Source organism: Malus sylvestris, chromosome 8 (assembly GCF_916048215.2).
Source record: "Malus sylvestris chromosome 8, drMalSylv7.2, whole genome shotgun sequence".
Classification (NCBI taxonomy): Eukaryota; Viridiplantae; Streptophyta; class Magnoliopsida; order Rosales; family Rosaceae; genus Malus; species Malus sylvestris.
Window position 1 is genome coordinate 6925859 of NC_062267.1, and position 23105 is coordinate 6948963.

General features: G+C 37.8%; 2 protein-coding genes and 1 long non-coding RNA gene across 4 annotated transcripts; 1 reads left to right on the plus strand and 2 right to left on the minus strand.

Moving 5' to 3' along the window:
• Positions 1-5375: 5375 nt before the first annotated feature.
• Positions 5376-8184, minus strand: LOC126632574 (uncharacterized). The gene is made up of 3 exons (XM_050303001.1): positions 7490-8184; positions 6415-6762; positions 5376-6330 (listed from the first exon to the last, which is right to left on the minus strand). The coding sequence occupies exons 1-3, from the start codon at positions 7922-7924 to the stop codon at positions 5707-5709; spliced, it is 1407 nt and encodes a 468-aa protein (XP_050158958.1). The 5' UTR covers positions 7925-8184; the 3' UTR covers positions 5376-5706.
• Positions 8053-8788, plus strand: LOC126632576 (uncharacterized). Its single transcript, XR_007626742.1, has 2 exons — positions 8053-8170; positions 8364-8788. It is a non-coding gene; the product is annotated as an uncharacterized LOC126632576 (long non-coding RNA).
• A 43-nt stretch (positions 8789-8831) lies between these two features.
• Positions 8832-15328, minus strand: LOC126632575 (protein ALP1-like). Of its 2 annotated transcripts, XM_050303002.1 has the most exons (5): positions 15018-15328; positions 11878-11926; positions 11144-11655; positions 10824-11049; positions 10121-10728 (listed from the first exon to the last, which is right to left on the minus strand). In XM_050303002.1, the coding sequence occupies exons 3-5, from the start codon at positions 11651-11653 to the stop codon at positions 10271-10273; spliced, it is 1194 nt and encodes a 397-aa protein (XP_050158959.1). In that variant the 5' UTR covers positions 11654-11655; positions 11878-11926; positions 15018-15328; the 3' UTR covers positions 10121-10270. The 2 variants fall into 2 exon arrangements, with proteins under 2 accessions (XP_050158960.1, XP_050158959.1); XM_050303003.1 differs by lacking the exons at positions 10121-10728; positions 10824-11049; positions 11144-11655 and adding exons at positions 8832-9616; positions 9714-10072.
• Between the last annotated feature and the right edge of the window lie 7777 nt (positions 15329-23105).

Genomic DNA, 23105 nt, shown 5'->3' on the forward strand with positions numbered 1-23105 from the left:
AACGATCAGTTGGATAAAAGGTAAAAGCAGTTGGAGCCAAGGAAGGTAGAACTGGACACTTTTGGAAGCATTGTTCATCGCATTCATCTGGCGTGAGCAAATCCAAATCACAACCACTACGACAATCCTGAAAGCAACGTTCTTCTTCTGCAACCGCATCACCAGCAGTGATCAATAGCGTCATTGCGATTACTGCAAAACCTGAAAGGACAGCCTTAGACTCCATGTTTAAAAGTTTTTTACGATTCAGTACACTCACTCCGTTTCTAAAACACTCGTAATCTCCAATCCTTATATATAGGACTGCCCTACTAATATTTCCAATGTGTCTTCATGTTGGTTTGATTGCATCTTCTTAAGTACATCAGGATTTAATACACGAAATGAACCGCACAATTAATACATGAAATGCATCTTAAAATGAACATAAAGGGAGGGATGTATGTTCAGTGTATCACTATTGCACTAGGTTAAAAATAGAGTTTAATAATCACACACCCATACAAAATTGATGGAAAATTAAAACTCTCATTCTATGATGTATTTAATTGAGATTTTGAGGAATTTTGATATTTTTAATAAATCTAGGCATTCAATCAGAATTTTAAGTAATTTTCTGAAATTCGTATATTCAATCATGATTTTAAGATATTTTATTAAAATCTATAGAAATCCGAGTGTATTTAATTAGAATTTTAAAAAGTTATAAAAGGTTGAGGAATTTGAGATTCAATTAGGAACGTATTTTAAAGAATTTTAAAAACTTGAGGAATTTGATGGAGTCATAGAGATTTTGTAGCGTATTTTAACCCCCAAAAAATCTGATAGATTGTATAATGGGATGGATGACTAGGATAGTGCCATGTGTTGTTAGATTAGTGGAGTGGTGTTATAAGGTGTAAACTATAAATATGAGTGTAATTATCACAAGGTTTTAAGAAATGAAATATCAGTGCATTCTTCATAAACCTTTCTCTCTCTGACTTCTCTCTTCTCTCTCTCGAGATTACTTATTGTGTAAGTTTGTTGATAGAGTTGACATGGTATCAGAGCCCATCACCACCTGTTGCTATGACTACTAGGACTGTGGCATCTTCTTTAGCACCTCAACAAAAGTTTTGGTTGGTCGATTCTGGTGCTACCAACCACATGACTTCTGATATCTCAAATTTACAAGAGGCAGTTCCCTATCTATCATCTGAGACTGTCACTGGTGCTGGTGGTGAAGGTTTAGTAATTGCAAATATTGGCAATTCTTGTATTTCTACATCACAACATATGTTTCATCTTAAATTTGTGTTGCATGTGCCTCAGTTATCACAACACTTGTGTTCAATGTATCAGTTATGTTGCGATAACAACTGTCGTTGCATTGTCGATTAGGTCATCCAACTAATCTAGTCGTGTCCACTGCATTAAATAAATGTAATCATTTTGTACCTTGTACTTCACCCTCCAAAATCTGTGTTGCTTGTTTGCAAGGCAAGTTAACTAAACTGCCTTTTCCCAGTGTTGCTTCCAAATCCGTTGATGCTTTTGAAGTCATTCACACAGATGTTTGGGGTCCATCCCCTAATATGTCTATAGAAGGATTTAAGTACTATGTCTCCTTCATAGATGAATGTACGAGGTACACTTGGATTTTTCCATTAATGAATAAAGCAGTTGTTTTTCATTCATTTGGTCACTTCTTGGCTTTCATATCCATTATGTTTGATGCCAAAGTTAAGATACTTCAAAGTGATGGGGTGGGGAAAATATTAGTCATCATTTTCAAAGTTTTTTAAAAGATAAGGGTATTGTTCATCAAAAGTCTTGTCCATATACCCCTGAACAGAATGGGTTGGCTGAGAGAAAGAACAGACATATAATAGAAACTGCCATAACTCTTTTACAACAAGCTTCTCTTCCTTCTCAGTTTTGGTTTCATGCATGTGCAACTACAACTTTTCTTATTAATAGGATGCCAACTGTTGTCTTGCACATGAACTCTCCCTTTGAAGTTTTATATAAATCCCCACCTACACTTCATCATCTCAGAGTATTTGGGTGTGCTTGTTATCCATCTATGAAATCATATAGATCCACTAAGTTGGAACTCAAAACTACTGAGTGCTTGTTTCTTGGGTATGCATCTCAATATAAAGGATATATATGTTATGATCTCCAAACTCATAAACTCATTGTGTCAAGACATGTACTGTTTGATGAACAAAAATTTCCTGGTTTACCTGTTGCATCTCAGCCTACCTCACCTACACCTAAACAATCTTCTTTTGTTGATCATCCTACTAAATTTACTCCCATTACCTTTATTCCAATTCCTTATCCTCTTGTGGTTCCATATTCCACTGCTCCTGGTTCTCATGTTACTCAGTCCCGATCTTCATCAACTCAACAATGTGACCTTGTCTGTTCTTCATCAAAGGGTTCTAGCTCGTGTGATTCAGTTGCTTCTGCACCAAGGGAGTCTTCCGTTCATTCAATAATACATCATGAGGACAATCCAGATGTCATTACTTCTCAGGTTGTTGATCTTCAATATGTGCTACTTAACTGTCATCCAATGCAGACTAGGTCTAAGTCTGGCATTTACAAAAAGAAAGCTTTTGTTGCTCAACAGTGCTCTGATTCCGTGTTTCTCAAAGAACCATCTACCTTTCAAGCTGTTTCTAAATCTGTGCAGTGGCAAGCAGCTATGAAAGATGAAATGGATGCTCTCTTACAACAGCATACATGGACACTTGTTCATTTACCTTCACATATGAACTGTGTTGGATGTAAGTGGATTTATAAACTCAAGAAAAGTCCAGATGGGTCCGTGGCACGATTTAAGGCTCGATTGGTAGCCAAAGGTTTTTCTCAAGAAGCTGGTTTAGACTATTATGAGACCTTTAGCCCCAGTTTGGGGTTGAGGTGATTTTAAAAAAAGCTCCTATGAAAAAAAGCTGGGAGTGTTTTTGGTGTTTGGTAAACTTAAAAAAAAGGGCTTATTTTGGAAGCTGCTGTGAGAATAAGCTGAAATCAAAGGAAAAAGCTGAAGCTGCAATTTGTATCTTTGGAAAACTGGCTTTTTTTCAAAGCACACAGAACTACAGTGCTCCTTTAATGAAAAGATCCACTATCAGACTGCTTTTTTTTTTCAAAAGCACTTTTACAAAAAAGTTTACCAAACACTCTGCTGATTTATTTCACAGCCGCTTATTCTCACAGCACAGCCGCTTATTCTCACAGCAGCTTTTTTTCAAAGCATAGCAATACCAAACCAGCCCTTAGTCCAGTTGTGAAACCTATTATAGTTCAGTTGATTTTAGCATTGGCTGCTTCTTATGCTTGGAAACTCAAACAATTAGATGTCAAAAATACTTTTTTGCATGGATTTCTTGATGAAGAGGTCTATATGTCTCAATCTCCGAGTTTTGTTGATCAAATGCATCCTAAGTATGTTTGCAAGCTTGAACGGTCTTTGTATGGTCTCAAATAAGCTCCCCGAGCTTGGAATGAGAGATTTTCTAAGTTTCTTCTTCCCTATGTGGATGATATCATTTTAACTGGTGATAGTGATTAGCGGTCCAATATGTGATTTCCCAGTTGACAAAAGAGTTTGATATGAAAGATCTTTGTCTTTTACATTTTCTTGGATTACAAATTGAATATCGGGTAAGAGGTCTCTTTGTTCATCAACATAAGTATGTGAAGGAGTTGTTGCATAAGGCTAATATGGAAGAATGCAAACCGTGTCTTACACCCTGCCATCCTAATTAGAAGCTTTTGAATCATGGCAGTCCTCCTATTTCAGATCCTACAACTTATAGAAGTCTTGTAGGTGCAATACCTCACATTTACTAGGCCAGACATTGCCTTCTCAATGAACCAAGTCTGTCAATTTATGCATCAACCTCTTGAATCACACTTTACTGCAGTCAAACATATACTGTGATATCTCAAGGGTTCTATGGATTTAGGTTTATGTTTTACACCTGGTTCCCTGCATTTACAAGCTTATACTGATGCTGATTGGGCCGGTGATCGTAATGATCGACGATCAACAACTGGTTTTGTGGTGTTTATTGGTTCAAATCCTATTTCTTGTAGCTCTAAGAAACAACATACTGTGAGCAGGTCTTCTACCGAAGCAGAGTATAAGGCTATGGCCATTACCACTGCAGAAGTGGTATGGATTCAACAATTACTTCGAGATCTTCACTTGCCACAGACTGATGTTCCTTTACTCCATTGTGATAATATTTCTGCTATGGCGCTTGCTACTAATCCAGTTTTCCACTCCAAATCAAAACACATTGAATTGACTGTCATTTTGTGCGTGAAATAGTACAACAAGGTACAATCCTGCTACAGTTTGTCAATTCTAGTGATCAGTATGCAGATATGTTTACCAAAGGGTTGTGTTCTCCTCAGTTTCGTTTTAATTGTTCCAATCTCATGCTTGGTTGCTTTCAGCATGTGCTTGAGGGATGATGATAGATTGTATAATGGAATGGATGACTAGGATAGTGCCATGTGTTGTTAGATTAGTGGAGTGGTGTTATAAGGTGTAAACTATAAATATCTGAGTGTAATTATCACAAGGTTTTAAGAAATGAAATATCGGTGCATTCTTCATAAACCTTTCTCTCTCTAACTTCTCTCTTCTCTCTCTCTCGAGATTACTTGCTGTGTAAGTTTGTTAATAGAGTTGACAAAATCTTCCCTGAGATTTCAAGAAAATTCAATAAAAATTTTACATAAAATTTCTACAAATTATTTAAACTCCATCAAAATTCATGGATTTATAAATCCATTAAATTTTCTTAAAATCTCAATTGCATACATTGTCCAAAGACTGAAAATTTTAACCTTTTTTTTTTGTATTTGGGATGAGATTGGGGAAAAAAAAATTAGTATTACGTTTCGGAAAGGTTGATGGAACACTATAATAGAAGCTTTTCTCTTTCGTAGCTTAAACATATAGAAAATATAGATTGAATGATTTTATTCATAGCACAAAAGCTTATATATACAAAACATATATGCTTCGTGTACAAGTAAAAATCTCATGATCAAATACAAAAATACAATCAAGATCAAATTACAATAGTAATTCTTAAACCTTAGAAGAAAAGGTGCGTGGACAAGACTCCTCTAACAAATCATTGTCACTTTTTATGATAGAAAGTGTCGCTATTGGCCTTAACCATAAAAACTTAGAACCCGTTTGCTAACACATTTTTTCAGTTTTTACTCGTGTATGTTGACTTGAGCTTCAGTAATCCCAGTTCCTAACACTTCAATTTTACTGCATTTTAGACTTCGGGGCATTAAAGGTACAATACCGAACATGGAAATCAATCAGATATTAGTTTCCAAAAAAAAAAAAATCAATCAGATATTAAGTACAATTTTGCACCAAATCAAAGTCTACAAAATACGAATTTTACATAAATAGTAACTGATCTTCAGAGGGATACTGATTCTAAATGAGCTCCGTTACGCAGCTCAATCATCCACCAAAACCCCAAGCCCCGATTCCACAATGATTTTACACTCGAGCACAACAATTTTCCAGGCACCTGAGAAAATCTACAGACAACTCACTATGTACAAGTTTGAAACTACATCGATCCAACGCAGAACTTCTGCACGCAACTCAGCTCCTATCTTACCATACCTACCTTTGATATAAGTCAGTCCATTACAGTTATCCTTCTAAACATCCATCTTCCGCATAAGATTACTTGCATTGCCTTCATGAGACTTCTTGCATGAAGCAACCTTCGCTCGATATGCACCTGCTGCCGTGGAGTTATTTACATTCTGATCCTGAGGGAGCTCACAGGATTCACTCATAGTAGCAAATCTTAGCTCGGCAGGAGGGATGAAACAGTCCATTGACAAGCCAGGGACATTGAATGCCACTTCCTCAACTGTCCAAGCTTCTTCCATCCTGGTCTTGGTGTGGCTCAATGCAGTTTCTCCAAACCTGAATAGGGTTACTACTGAACGTCCTGAGTGAGCAATCATAATCCCCTCAACGGGCTTGTAATCTTCAAGGAATGAGTTGATTGTGGTCTCCCAGTAAACAGCATCACCTCCGTTGTTTTGGATGCGGGTCAAATGGGAATCTTCCAAGTGTACAAGGAGCCCTGTTTTCTGGCTGAAGTAGCCAAATAAAACATGCCTTATGATCTCCGCAGGCCCTTCGCTCCTGGCTTTCAGCGTCAGAGGATCTGCACAAAGCTTGAGGATGAAACAATCCTCATCGTTGATCTTCTTCTCACCAATGCATCTTGAATTGGTAAACATGCTAGCAGTGGTTCTCGGGTCAAGTCCCTGTATTAAATAAAATAAAAACAATGATTAAATTGCGCATGGAAAAAGGAAACTGAGCCAAACAATGTAGGACTAGCATTTTACCTGAAGTGCACGCCGCAAGGGTCTAACTGGCCCTTTTGCAGCATGTGCGCCAAGCCAAGGTGTGTGCCTCCACACAAGCTTCCCATTGCAACCAGCGTGAACCTTGCTGCCGCCAAGTGCAAGCTCCACATACCACATGTCTGGATGCATCTGCCACAGGACAAAGCCGCCCGACTCTGCTGCTTTGTTGGAATTCTTGTTCCGTACAACCCTGTTAGCTGTTTCAAACTCTGAAGCGATCATTCTCACCTTTCCCATAGCATAAGCATTGTGGACCGAGTTCTGAAGCTTCTGCCCTCCCGATGCCGCTGTATACTGCTGCAATATATACTGAGCAGATGAACTCTCCTGCAAAACATATCCAAAAATGATGTTTACAGGGTCTCTATAAAAACCGAAAATTAATCCCCAATCCAGTAAATGATGGAATGAAATTAATCCCCAGAGCCTTAGATTTCACATCTATAGTCTGTAGATGTACTTGCATCAAATAATCGGATTCAACATTCCAGTTCAGTTCATATAAATTACATTAAGAAACTGATAACTGCACAATGAGATCATAATCGCCACCAAACCGAGAGATTCTTAGCTATCCACGGTTGTATATCCCTTCTGTCCTCATCGCATGACACGAGAGGTATACAACCGGTTGCAACGCAGACTGTACACATCAAATTCTTTCCCTTATGATAATGAGATCAGCATGCGTGAAGTCAAAGGAACTAACTTTAATAAACATGTCGAGCAAATAATCAAAATGTCCTACCAACTTTTATATATAAAAAACAGGCATGCATTGTGAACTACTTGATGAACCTTTTTTTTTTTTAATTAATTCTTTCAGGAACTTGGAAAATGAGTAAACAAAATAATAACTCACCAAACCAACCCAAAAAAAAATAATCTACAGAGACATTAATTTTCACAAAAATGAACATGAACAAATTTACAACTTCCAAAGTTGTCAAATTTATACCCAAATTTGGACTCTTTCAAGTTTTCAGCATGCAGTCAAATTAATTGGAGTTGGAGGAGTAATCAGCAAACTTTACAAGTAAAGAGAAGGACTTACAATGGGTGTGTCTTTGATGCTAAGATGAGGCAGAGGCTCGGAGGTGCTAACGTGCACCGGGGCGAGCGGCGCAGCCAGAACCCCAAGCAGTAGCCGCAGATCCGACCTTTTGTAGGCGGAGCACGAAACGGAAGGAGCCCTGCACAGCTGCCCCTTCATCCAGTGGCCCCACTTCCCCTCCATCCTCGAATCTTCACCGTCCGTCCCATCCGGGCCCTCCTTCAGCGGCGACAGCGCCTCGGGTAGCCTCAAGCTCCCGGATCTCGGAACCATCAGCGGCTCCGGCTGCGCCACGTGGTGGTTCCTCCTCCGCCTCAATAAACCCGACATTGGGGACCGGCTCCGTGCCGGACTCTTGGCCCTCGACCTCCCCGGCGACAAACCCCTCGTCACCTCCTCCTTCAAAGCCGAAAAAAACCCCTGCTTTCTCTCCATTTTACAAGTCTGCCCCTCACCCAAAACTCTGCAGAAGATGTAGAAAGATGAGAGCTTTAGTTTGTGGGTTTTCCAGGGAAAAGTGAGAGAGTGAGAAGAAAGACGGAAGCTTTGGCGAAAGCAACTTCTGGGCTTTGAATTTTGGAGGAAATAAAAAGGGAGGTAATGATTAAATTAAGGAAAGATATTGCTGCGAGAGAGACAAGCAGCACTGCAGCACACAGTACTACAGCTACTTCTGTGGGGGTGAGAGAGCAGAGAGCTGTATATATTTATTTATGTTCTCGGAAATTCTTTCATTCTGCGATACCTCTTATTTTTCTCTTTTGATTTTCTATTTTTTTTGTCTTTATCTGCTAAATTACTAATTAAAGGAGAATAGTTGTGTTTTAACTTTTTTACTTTTTCTTTGTCTGGTGTGGGGGGTTTGGCCAAACAGCAGGAAGAAGTGAAGGAAAAGGGTGGGCGGCGTCATTTTCCACTTCCCCATTTTCTGAGTTGGTGTCTTGGTCTGGACAAAAACTTATAGGGTGCGTTTGTTGCGCCGGACTGTCTCGGACTGGACTAGCTGCCGGGACTAAGCTGGACTGGCTTAGACTGGACTAAGCTGGACTAACTTAGTGAAGCGTTTGGTGCAGTCTCGGACTAAGAAGCAGGATAAGAAAAACAGTACTGTTCACCAGATTTGTGTTTGCTTAGACTAGGACTACAAATTTTTGTCATTGTGTAATAGAGTAATGCTACAAATCTCATGATATGGGTTAATTGGAGCATATTTTTGCCATGTATATTATGAATCTTAAAAAAAATTGACAATTGTTTTGTTTCTATTACCTGCTAATAGAATTGGGTTTAATTTGCAAATGTAGCTTGATTTAAACTCTATCACCCAACAGAAGAAAAATAATAGTGGCCAATACATGCAACTTCAACAAATACAAGTACATAAGATCTCCATAATTTAGAAAATCCTAGTTAACATTAGTTAACATTAGCCAAAATAGATCTCCATAATTTACAAAATGGCTAGTTAACATAAGCCAAAATACTAGTGCAAAGCTAAGTTATAAGTCATAACATAAGACTGTATGATTAATAAAATACATCCATGTTAACGTTAATAAAATACATCCATGTTAACATTAGCCAAAATCCTCATCCGCTTGCGTTGTCTCTTAAAAGTCTTTGGACGAACACTTTCTTGAGTTCCGGTTTGATTGCCCTGAACACTCCCACATTTTTTGGTTTATCCAAAATAAGAGACAATGCATCAATTTGATCCATAGGAGAGAGACCCATTGCTTCAAGTTCATTAGCTATGTCAGTATGATCTGCAGTACCTTGAACTAAAGCTTCAGTTACCATTTGCATCCTCTTCCCACTTTCAACATAAAAATCTTTCAGTCCACTGATAATTGCCTCGGTTCCATCACTTGAACTTCCCACAGCTCTTTTCCTCTTTCTTTGGCTATTTTCAGATGGGGTGCTTTGTTGGCTTTGTTGGTTCATTGAAGAAACAAAATTATCACCTCCAATATCACTTTCACCAACATGATCATGACTTTGTTCCTCCACCATTTGAGCAGGGGTTTCGGCTACATTACCCGTAGCCCGATCTTTTCCAAATATATATGCAAATCTATCAAACAGTGGAAAAGGTTTGCTTCTCCATCCATCGGCTTCTTTATTTCTCTAAGATTATATCAACATAGCAAAACTAAAATTTAGCATGCGTAACAAATATAGGAGCAAGAATATAACTAATGCATAAATAAAATAGGATATGAACCTGCACATAAGTTTGCCATGCGTCATCACTGTCAACTTCAACGCACTTTTTGACATCATTCCATGCAAATCCACTTGTGTTTATCATGTCAACGACCATACTATATGTTTTTTTCCATTTCTTCAACTTGGACTCAATATGTGGATTTGCCTTTATATTTGAATGAGGACATAAAACATTGACAGCTTTTGCTATTTCAACCAAAGTACCTTGTTTGAAAGCACCGGTGTCACACCGTTGCTTCCGAGCAACAAAATCCTCAAGAACTCCTAGTAATACTTCTTCCTCAAATGCTTCCCATTTACGCCTTCTTCCTTTTGGCTCTTGAGTAGCATTCAAAATATTTTCGTTATCCATACCTAAACAAAAAATATTTTAATGAAGGAAAATACCATACAAATAATCAATTTGCATAATATCCAATCAACTTGCATAATATCCAATCAACTTGCATAATATCCAATTAATTTGCATACCATCCAATCATTGTGCTAATATCTAACAAATGCATGATAAAAAGGAATACTAAAATAAAATGTTATCATTAAAACATATAGCTAGTTCGGTTGCTGGTTCCTAATTGCTCTCCACTCATTATACATTTCCTCAGCCATATCATTCCTCATTGCAGTCCACTGGTCCGATGATTGAACACTACCAACATATTCACCTTCTTCTGTATTTTGTCCATCTTCTATTATTGGCAAATTCTCCATTGGATCTACTGACATCTCTTGCCTAATAAGATTGTGTAGTAGGCAACAAGCGGTAATTATTCGACCTTGTGTCCTTATCGGATAGAAAGATGGACTCCTTAGTATCGACCACCTTCCTTTTAGCAAGCCAAAACAGCGTTCAATTACATTCCTTGCCTTAGAATGCTTCATGTTAAAATATTCTTCCTTATTAGAAGGTGTTCGTCCCTCCCATTCAGATAAATGATAAGGTATTCCTCTATAGGGTGCAAGGAATCCTTCACCATTTGTATAACCACCATCTACAAGGTAATAACAACCTAATGAAAAAAAAAAACAGACCTTATTAGTGTTTTGTAGTTGACAAACAGAACTAAACCTAACTTAGAAAGTTGAGACTAAGTAATAGTCTTACCCGCTGGTACCTTAAAACCATTAGGCCTACTAATTGCATCATGTAGCACTCTAGAGTCTGATGCGGAACCCTCCCACCCCGGAAACACATATATGAACTGCATATCTCCTGAACACACACCTAACACATTAGTTGCGACTCGACCCTTTCTTGTTCGGTATCTTGGTTTGTCAATTTCAGGTACATGCACATCAATGTGTGTTCCATCCAATGCTCCCAAGCAATTCTTAAAAATAAAAAATAAAAAACTTTTTGTTAATTTATACAAAGGGAATTAAGAGTTAAAGCTTAAGGAAAATGAAAAATATTTCTCATCATACCTTAAAACATCGCCACCTAGCATCTGTAGAATCAATAGGCACAGGCTGTGGGACTTTTAGTAGGAAACCTTGTAATCGCAAAATTCCTTGCAATACGCTATTGAAATACCTACTTATAGTCTCTCCCGACCTATAAAATCTACCGCCAACACTACGATTCTTAGTATGATGTGCTAATATTTGTAAAGTCATACACACCTGTTCCTCTACAGACACAAAACCATCAGTTTTTACCCTCCCATCTTGACGAAGTAAGTCGCATAATATGCCAAAAGTCCTTCTATCCATTCTCAATTCGTTAACACATTCAGTATCAGTATTCCCTATTATACCATTCAGATAACACAAACTAATCTCTCGTCTAATAAGTGAACGGTTAGTCAATGTGGGTCGTTCAACATGTCTCTGTTTGCCACGTAGCATCATCACCACAAGAATCGTACAAATACAAATTGTTTCCAAATAAGACATCTCTAACAATAAGATCAATAAAAGCTTCCTTCGATCCATATCTATCCAAACAAAAACAAAAACAAAAAACAAATTAACTAAATCATTAACCCGAGGCAACAAATATACATATGGCGTTGAAAAAAAAAAGTTTTCATTAACCCGAGGCATCATATTCAAAATGTTCTACTCTTATACATCTATAAACATGTGTCTAAGAACACTAGTATGAGGATTGCTATCATTGCTAGGCATTGCATGTGAAAAGGGAAATTAAAGGACACCTGTAATGCAGTAGCCTTAGCCTTAGCCTTCCGTTTATGCTCCTCTTCTCTGCAACCAACAACCACAACAAATTGCAATTCAGCATCAACCCCACACAATACAAAACATTCACATTGTATACACAGTACATACATACACACTGCAAACACAGTACATACATACACTGCATACACTACACACACACTGCATACATACACACTGCATACACTACACACACACTGCATACATACACACACTACATACACTGCATACACTACACACACACTACATACTACACACACACACTGCATACACTACACACACACCCTGCAAGTACACACACAGTGCATACATACATACACACACTGCATACACCCTGCATACATACACACTGCATACACAGTACACAAACACACACACTGTATACATATTGCACACACAGTACACAAACACACACACACTACATACACTACACTTACACACACACTGCATACACTACACACACACCCTGCATACACACTGCACACACACACACTCACACTCACACACTGCACACACACACACACACTACATACACTACACTTACACACACACTGCATACACTACACACACACCCTGCATACACACTGCACACACACACACTCACACTCACACACTGCACACACACACACACACACTACATACACTACACTTACACACACACTGCATACACTACACACACACCCTGCATACACACTGCACACACACACACAAACTGCATACACACTCACACACACACTGCACACACACACACACACTGCATACACACACACACACTGCACACACACTCACACTCACACTCACACACTGAACACAGTCACACACACACACACACTGGACACACACATACACACACTGCATATATACACACACACACAAACTGCACACACAAACTGCACACACACACAAACTGCACACACACACACACTACATACACACACACACTGCACACACACTCACACTCACACACACTCACACTCACACACACTCACACTCACACACTGAACACAGTGACACACACACACACACACGGGGACAGAGTGCAACACACTCTTACCTTCACACACACACTCTGTTTTTATACTCACACACACACACTGCATACATACTTGCATACACACACACTGCACACACACACACACACTGCACACACACACACACTGCACACACACACACACTGCATACATACTGCATACATACACACACACACACTGCGCACACACACACACACTGCACACACTGCATAGACACACACACACTGCACACACTGCATAGACACACACACACTGCATACACACTCACACACACACTGCACACACACACACAAACTGCATACACACTCACACACACACTGCACACACACACACACACACACTGCACACACACACACACTGCACACACACACACACACTGCATACATACTGCATACATACACACACACACACACTGCGCACACACACACACACTACACACACTGCATAGACACACACACACTGCACACACTGCATAGACACACACACACTGCATACACACTCACACACACACTGCACACACACACACAAACTGCATACACACTCTCACACACACTGCACACACACACACACACACTGCATACACACACACACTGCACACACACTCACACTCACACACACTCACACTCACACTTACACTCACACTCACACACAAACACACATACACACTGCACACTTACACTCACACTCACACTCACACTCACACTTACACACACACTGCATACATACTGCATACATACACACACACTGCATACATACTACATACATACACACACACACACAAACTGCACACACACACACTGCATACACACACACACACTGCACACACACTCACACTCACACACTGAACACAGTCACACACACACACACACACTGGACACACACATACACACACACACAAACTGCACACACACACTGCATACACACACAAATTGCACACACACACAAACTGCACACACACACACTGCATACACACACAAACTGCACACACACACAAACTGCACACACACACACACTACATACACACACACACTGCACACACACTCACACTCACACACACTCACACTCACACACTGAACACAGTGACACACACACACACACGGGGACAGAGTGCAACACACTCTTACCCTCACACACACACTCTGTTTTTATACTCACACACACACACTGCATACATACTTGCATACACACACACTGCACACACACACACACTGCACACACACACACACTGCATACATACTGCATACACACACACACACACACACTGCGCCCACACACACACACTGCACACACTGCATAGACACACACACACTGCACACACTGCATAGACACACACACACTGCATACACACTCACACACACACTGCACACACACACACACAAACTGCATACACACTCACACACACACTGCACACACACACACACTGCATACACACACACACTGCACACACACTCACACTCACACACACTCACACTCACACTTACACTCACACTCACACACAAACACACACACACACACAAACACTTACACTCACACTCACACTCACACACACATTTTACACACACAACTCACACACACATTTTACACACACAACTCACACACATACACACAAAAACAGATTACACACACACACACAGACATATTACACACACATTTTACACACACAACTCACACACACACACTGCAAATAACACAGGTTACACACACACACACGAATAGATTACACACACATTTTACACACACAACTCACACACACACAGATATTACACAGGTTACACAGATTACATACACACACACACACACAAACACACTCACACACACACAAACACACAGACAAATTTTTTTCGGTACACACAAACACACACACAGAGAGCACATACCTGAGACTAATCTCAATTTCATCTTATGAAAACCCCAAATTCTAATCTCAATTTCACCTAAATAACAAAACCCTAATTTGTTCAATTGCAAATCCACTTGTATATTATGAATTTCTCAAACCCAAAACAACAAAATCAAATAAACCTCAGTTAATATCACAAACAAATCCACACAAATCGACGAAAAAAAATCCAAGATTCGAAGCTTACCGACTAGAGGCAGATGACAGCGACCAGATGCAAGGACGACGATGAGCGTGAGGACGATGTGGGAGCACGGCAAGGACGACGACGAGGGCAGACGCAGAGATGAGGACGATGTGGGATGTGAGATGTGGGAAGACGCGGTTTCTCTGGCTTACGAGTCCGCCCGAATTTGGGATCCCTCGTGAAGAACGGCTAAGCCCCCCCTTAGTCCTAGCGAATCCCACCTAAGCTCATTAAAGCTAATCCCGGTACCCACCAAACACTGGACTATAGTCTAGTCCAGTCCAGTCCCAGCGAATCCTGTCAAACAAACGTGCCCCTATGTGTTTGAATGTGACATTATCTTAAGTTAATATACATATGTTAGTCTATTTTGGACTCCAAACACCGTTATAATGAGAAACATTTTTAACAACCGAATCACGTGGCTATTTGACTCCAGGCACAAAATTAACCGTCCAACCCTACTAATAGGAGAATGGTCTCAATCAATGTTCTTCGATTAGACAACGATATGGTTCAATCGTCTAAATCCAATCAATTGCTTTTTGGATGCAACATTAATAGTATTGCAAAACAAATTCACGTTTTCACACCTATAATCTTGTTACTAATAATTAATCATACCCTTTGTATTTATAGTGTTAAACAGAACTAATATTTTACATATTTACTCTCAAAAATACAAACAATGACTATATAATATTAATAATTACATAGTCAAGTATAACAACTATACAAGTGAAAAAAATAACATTACACCTATATTTGATTACTCTTTATTTAAGTTGCGAAACATTATTGACTTGAAATACTGACACCATATGATGTGAGATAATTCAAATTTGTCCTCCTTATTTAGAGTTTCATAGGAGGAGGACGATAGCCCTATAGGACCATAGCCAGAGCCACTGAAGCTTAGAGCAAGTCCACCGGGAGTGGATTGCCTGGCACCCAGCACCCAAAACAGGTCAGCCCCCAACCAAATCACTACATCCCAGCCTAATAGGCTGGCACCCAGCCCAAGCCAGGTAAGAGACTGGCCCAGAATCGACAAACCCAACAGCTGGGCTATTTGACATCAGGCTTGCGTCAGCTTGACGTCAAAGCCCACTGTGACCGCAACTGAATCGTTCGAGTGTGCATTGTTGGGCAGAGTCGCCACCATGGGCACGCAGATCTGACCTGCGGAGATAGAGGGTGCCTGAGAACGGTCCGATTTAAGAGCAACAGTAAGTGGCGCCACTTGCGAAATGGAGATAAGTGGTGGCGGGGATGAAAGTAGCGGCGGTGCTATGGTGGAGTTAGGGCTTGAAGGCGCCGACGAGCAACCTAGTGGTGGAAAGTGTGATGAGGTTTGAATGGATCTCATTGGCAAGGACGAAACCCATATAGAAAGGAGAAAGAAAGAGCAACCCAGTCCCCATCCAACCAATGATACCAAGTGATGGAACCCATTAAGAAAGTCAAAAGAAAAGGGCAAATGCAAAGAAATTAAGAAAGTAAACAATTAATAATATTTTTTTATAAGGTCAGAAATTTAAAATTATTTATTTATTTATTTTATAATAAAAATAATAATATTTTAATAAAATTGACTAGGTTATTTTTTGTTAGGGGTAGAGATGCATATGGTCTATTACTGTTCATTGGGGTCTATCTTTATTCACTGAATGGATTAAATAAGCTGGATCCTGATGCATTTTTTAGAAGTGGACTTGCTCTTACAGGGAAATACAATATGATACCACGACGCCCTGACAATTTGAAAAAGTTTTTCTGGTTTCGGAAAACTGGAAAATTTGGGGGCATAATCTTTCTTGTGACCAATATGATATGGCAGAGGCTGTGAGGTTCTGTGGGGTTTGGCACGGTTTAGTTGTTGGCTTGTTGCTTGGCTGCTGCTTCTCGTTGTTGGTAAATTTAAAAGAGTTATTTGTTGGTTTACCTTGTACTTGTATGAAGCTATCAATTTTTTCTTAGAATTTTAGTTTTAGCCAATTATCCTTCTAAACTTTAATTTTAGCCGATTACCCTCTAAAATTTTATAAAGAGCCAATTTTCCCCTAGCGTTGGATTTTAATTTTTTTTTATCCAATTTTCATCCATCAAAATTTCCATTCTTTTAACCCCCGTACAGTTTGCATGTGTTGTCTATGTGATCAAAACAGATGGAAAATTGGATTAAATTTTTTAAAATTTAGCGTTAAGGGGAGAATTGGCTATTTTTAAATGTTTAGGAGAGTAATTAGCTACAATTAAAGTTCAAGGAAGAAATTGACTTATTATAAAAGTTTGGGAGGGAAATTGACAGCTATATATAAGTTCGGAGAGCAAATCGATAAATATGCCTATTTGAAAACGTCATAAATACGTTCTTTTTTTTTTTTTTTGAAATTTAAAAGGAAAAATCTGTCTTTTCTTCGCGTAATATAATAAGCAGGAGCACTCAAATGTTAAACAATTCTCAACTCATAGATAAACGAACGTAATTTTGTTCGAGGTGTTAAGAATGATTTTGAAGAAATAAATTGAACAAATTATGCACTCATGGAAAGAATTGTGTGCCGTGTGTAACTGACTTGTGAACTGAGCTTTTACGTTTGAATAATGCATCGTGTTGGAGCACCAAACTTTCAACGACTTTGATGAAAGATAACCCGCAAAACAAGTAAATTTTAGAGAATACTTGTGCGGTGTTGAACCTCCTGCGTTCAAATTGGTAAACTTAAACTCACACCAATATGTTGAGAGTTTAGTAAATTCTGCACGTTATATAGTTTCTAAAGAGTCCTTGTTAGATCAGGAGATTGTATCATTGTAAACTTTTCCTAGTTTGTAATTCCAAATTTCCAAGAGCGAGAGGGAATAGCGACATAAGGAAGTTTACGGGGTGTCCCCGTAGATAATCCCTTAAGTCTGAAACTAATTTGTTTCGACTGGGCCTCTTTCTTTTCTCCTTCTATGGTGAGCGCACTTGCAATCAAGCATTTTGAGAACATTGTTGTCCTTCCAATGCATACAGCCAACGGTGATGTGAATAGGTTCACATTCCAAATAACAAGAGATATGTAAAAAGCAGGTCCAATTATACTTATTCTTAAACCTAAATGTAATGTAATAGTGTAGAGATTCATATGTAAACATAGTACTTGTTTAGATACACTCGAATGACCTCTCTCATCATTAGAATATATATAACCCATTGATTTGATCCAGCATACGATGAACTTATAATCATAGCTACTTAGTAGAATGTTAAGTTAGCGCGTAACATTACTATATTACTATCTAGTAATTCAACATAAACCTAATTATTATCTTCAGCATTTTCATTAATTTGCAACCTAATAATTACGATTCACAACATTTTCATTAATTCAAAACAATATCATTTGTTGAATAATTTGCAACCTTAATCTAAAGGATGGCCATGGACCTAGTCACCTAACATGGAGCGGGACTTGAGCGGGGTGACAAAGACTAGATTGTTAAAGAACCAACAGGAAGTCTTGGTTGTTGAACTCATGGGGTCATTTTTTAATAGATTTTCTTGCGATGCGATGCGATGCCACCACAAAATCTTCCTGCGTGAGAGAGTTTATTTGTCCCCTGCAATTATATGTCTAGACCTAAAACTTTGGTCAACTTCTTAGGGTTCTAAATGGTCTTGGGACTTAGGAGGATGAGCTAACTAGCATATAGATTTTTGCAAAATTGAAAAATTAAATCAACTAACTTCGTTATTTTTATACAAATTATATTTAAAAGATGAATTCAAACTCAGTACTTCATGTGTAAAGATGAATATTTTTTAACTAAGTTCAAGTTCCTGAAATGGTTGGACATCTTATTCATCAACGAAAGAAACTCAAGTTTAAGATATGTTCTGATATTTGGCATAAAAATATTGTGAAACTACTAGCTAGTTTAGTAACATTAAATATGATGCATAAACTTAAACTAATATCAAGTTTTCAAGGAAATGAATCATTTCCGGCTCCCTTCCACCAAATTCACTCATCTGAGTCATCAAAAATTGATCCAACGGCTACAAACAAGGGGACACTTTAAAAGTTATAATAAAGTTAGCCGTTTGATCAAATTTCAATGGTCTGGATGAGTGAATTTGGTGGGCTTGGTAGAAGGGATCCGAAGATCCCTTTCCAGTTTTCAACATTGCTATTCAACAAAATGGGACCCTCATACAACAACAATAATAATTTTTTTTTCCACTAAATGAGGTTAGCTGTATGAATCATATAACGCTACTGCGCTTGATTTTGTGTCAAATCTTCTATTTTGCTCTAAATACTCAATTTTTTTTTCAAAGTCTATATCCAAATCTTTATAGCTCTTCCACGTATTCTTAATTAATGTGAGAGTTTGTCGTTTATATAATTTTATTTTCTTGACTCAAACTGACGTGGGCCGGTCAACTTTTAAGTATCTCATAGACATTGGTCCATTTAGATTTCATATTTTATATTGATTGATGGAGACAATAACAGAAAATAAAAGAAAGTGTCCCCCACTTACGCTTCCTCCTCAGTCTGAAAGGGCGAAAAAACAGCAGCTACGCCAATCACGGAAATAAGTTAGGTTTCCATTTTTCTTGATTATCCATGGATTGGATTATTAGAGGGAGGACTTTGATTTTGTCCAAAAAAAAAGAAAAAAAGAGGGAGGACTTTGATTGATTGGACTAAGTTAGGTATCCTTTTTTTTTATTGTCGAAATTAGGTATCCTTTCATTTCACTATTTTTTTTATAATGCTCTCTACATATTTATTTTTACATCTTATAAATATTTTTTAATTTTTAATCATCAAATTGAATAAATTAAAAAAGATTAATAGGCAAAAATTAACAAATGATAAGTAGTTATAAGCTAAAATATGTGGATAGCACTTTCGTTTTTTCTAGTGTGTTTATAGAATTCAAATTTAAAATAGGAACATAAACGTACAATTATAAGTAGTTATAAGCTAAAATATGAGTTTTGATTTATAGACCTTTTTTGCTCGATGTTTTATTTTCTAATTTTACTTTATTTGGGTCATTTATTCGATGAAGGACATTGATGAACACACATTTTTTAACTTTTCAGGCATCATATTTAATCTAATTGGTTGATTTCGCTTGATTTATTCAATTCGATGTCCAAAAATAAGGAAGGTGTTTGAAAAGCTAAAAAAAATGTTGTAATTACCTCACACTCATTTATAAGAGACTAGAAGAAAAGTAATGGGCCCTGCCAGACGTCGGCCCATAAATTAGAGAGTCAGGCCCAAAAAAGTTCAGTTCAAACAGGCTGTGGCTTGCCAAGGTCCAAAGTGAAAGGCATCCAAGTGATATGTTTTTGCAAAAATTCCAATATTCCACACATTGATATTTCTAATCCATTTCGTTGACCGAACAAAATTAACAATTGGAATCATTCAATTTATTAATCCTCATTTGAAATTTAATTTTATAAAACATTATTTAAATTTGAAATCGTTTAATCATTCAAACGCATTAAATAAATAGACAGTTCATCATGAATATACTACTTGATACATACACCGTCGATAAGTTTTATACATTTGAATGAGTAAATGATCTTCGATTGAAATAACTCTTTGTAGGGGTGATCTTCAAATAAAGATTAATAAATTGAACAATTCCGATTATGAATTTTGCAAGGTCAAGATACGTTGCTCATTCCCTAAAAAAGAAAATGCTAGTATTATCCCTCTAATAATGCAAATAAAAGTGCCGTTAGACCAGAGCGAGTTGGCAACCTTAGAAAATTTTCCACAGTAAACTAAATATGCATGTTGAAGACCATCACATGCAACCATTAACGATGTTTTTCATGCATCAACTGCCATAATATCATGATTTTAAATGGCAATAATGATGTTTTTTTTTTTTCCTCCAACTAATAAGTGCCCCCATTTTTTAACAGCAACCGGACCTTGAGATGGGTTGTGGACGACCCATTTAATTAGGACATACAATTTGTCCCAACTTCTAAATAGTCCTAAGGTTTGGCACGTCCATTTTCGGACCACCAGAGAAGTCATGATTTTGTGGTTCCTATTCTTTGTTCATTGTAACTCAACATGTTATTCTAGTATCCAATTGTTATTTAATATACGTTGTCTACGTGTTAAGTTCTTTGTCAGACCAAACATAAGGAGACAGGTTAAGAATTATCTCACATCGAAAAAGAAAACTTTGCCTAAAATTGGCTCATAAAATCTCACAGAGTCAAACTCAAGTTAAACCTCTTTTCTAGGACTTGAAAATAGGAGTTTAATACTGTTCTCTCCGAGACAGCTAAAGAATAGACCTTGACCTTAAAAATCGGCTTGTAAGGAAATGGTATCCAAGAGCTCTTAAACCACTATTTGCGAGATATGCTATTTTTCAGATGCAAAATAATTGGGTTTTAAGAGCATCTCCAAATGAGATTTCAAATTTTAAATATAAAATTTAAGTTTGACAGCTTATATGGCACCGTGGCATGTTTTAAAGTTTTTTGTTTCACCCGATATGTCAAATAAAACTGTGATATTATATTAAATTATTATAATAAATGTTTGCAACAAAAACGATAATAAAATTAATAAAATACATTTAATAATTAATTATAAAAAAGATTTGAAAATGCTGTCAATTTTGACAACAAAGACTAGGGCTACCAATTCATGTTATGTCTCATTAGATTTGGCTTTTCGATTGAAAAATATTGTTGTTGTCTTTTTTTTTTTACTGTTAGTACTGATTTGAACTCTTTAGAGATGCTCTAACACGTTTTATCATGGAAAAGACATAATTTAGCTGGAGTGACGAAATATAAACCACCCAATTGTGATCTTGTTAATTACTATCCATATGCATAACTTGTTGGACCTGAAGCTAATATTCTCATGGGCTCCAGCTCCGCTGGATGCCAGTAGGCAAGGATAAACCTTTTCCCAGTCGGATCTTCCTCAATATTTTGATATCGATTTCTTTCGTCTTAAGGGCATGGACCACACAGCGCACACGCACTCTAAATTTAAACCGTATTGGTGAGGAAGCTGTCATTAACACATCTTCGCTTACAAGTTACAACGTACCTTTGATCAATGGATATTACCACATCATCTCACAATTGTTTCTTGTGACTCTTAACTCCTATGAAGTATATGAGCAATACCAATTAAGCCTAATAAAAAGGCTTCTTCGGTTCTTTCCAAGGAGGCATGTTAGGCTTGGTCATCCATATACAAAAATTAGAGACAATCGGATGAAAGCAGCTTATAGTGTCCGAAACAAACTACAACATTTTAATTTGTGTTGGTCAAGGATTGCTCTTAGCAACTTGCTAGTCCATTATGTGTGAGATTTTTTTATAAAATGACTCGGTGCAATCAAAATAAACCTCCTTGATATAAGTTGTATTTTGTTATGTCTAGTTTCCGATCAACATATATAAATTTTGTCCTCTCTATCGATCCCTAGAATTCATGTAAGCCCAAATGAAGTCAGCCCCATGCCAGCTAAGTGATGCAACATGGAAGCTTGGAGGATTCTTTTTTAACATTGTCTTAAAATTGAACGGTTGACATTTTGTTAAAATTAAGAAAGATAAATCAAACAGTTTACAAAAAAAAAAAAAAAAAAAAAAAAAGATAAATCAAACTAAAATAGGGTTTGCAAGAAGACGAGGAAGGGCTTTGAATGTATTTGACTCCATGTTTGGTAACAGTCAAATGTTAAAACGACGTGTCACGAGAGAAAGCACACTAAAAGTCTAAAAGTGGCAAATGATGGGACCGACCATCCTCCTTTGGTGGTAGTGGCACAAAACACATTCACTAAAAGGCTAAAGTTATGGATCTCTGTTTTATTTCAACTTTAGACTTGGAGCTGGAAGCTAGTGATCCCGGAAAAACTCCTTTTGAGGAATGGACGAGATCGGGTCATTTCTCAAAACAATAGATAAGGAACCTGATACTACCACTTGAATTTGGAATCTACATGTTGATGCTCACGATTTTGGTTTTCTAATTGTAAATCCGTCTAGAATTTCCTAGTGATCAACAAAGTGCTTGG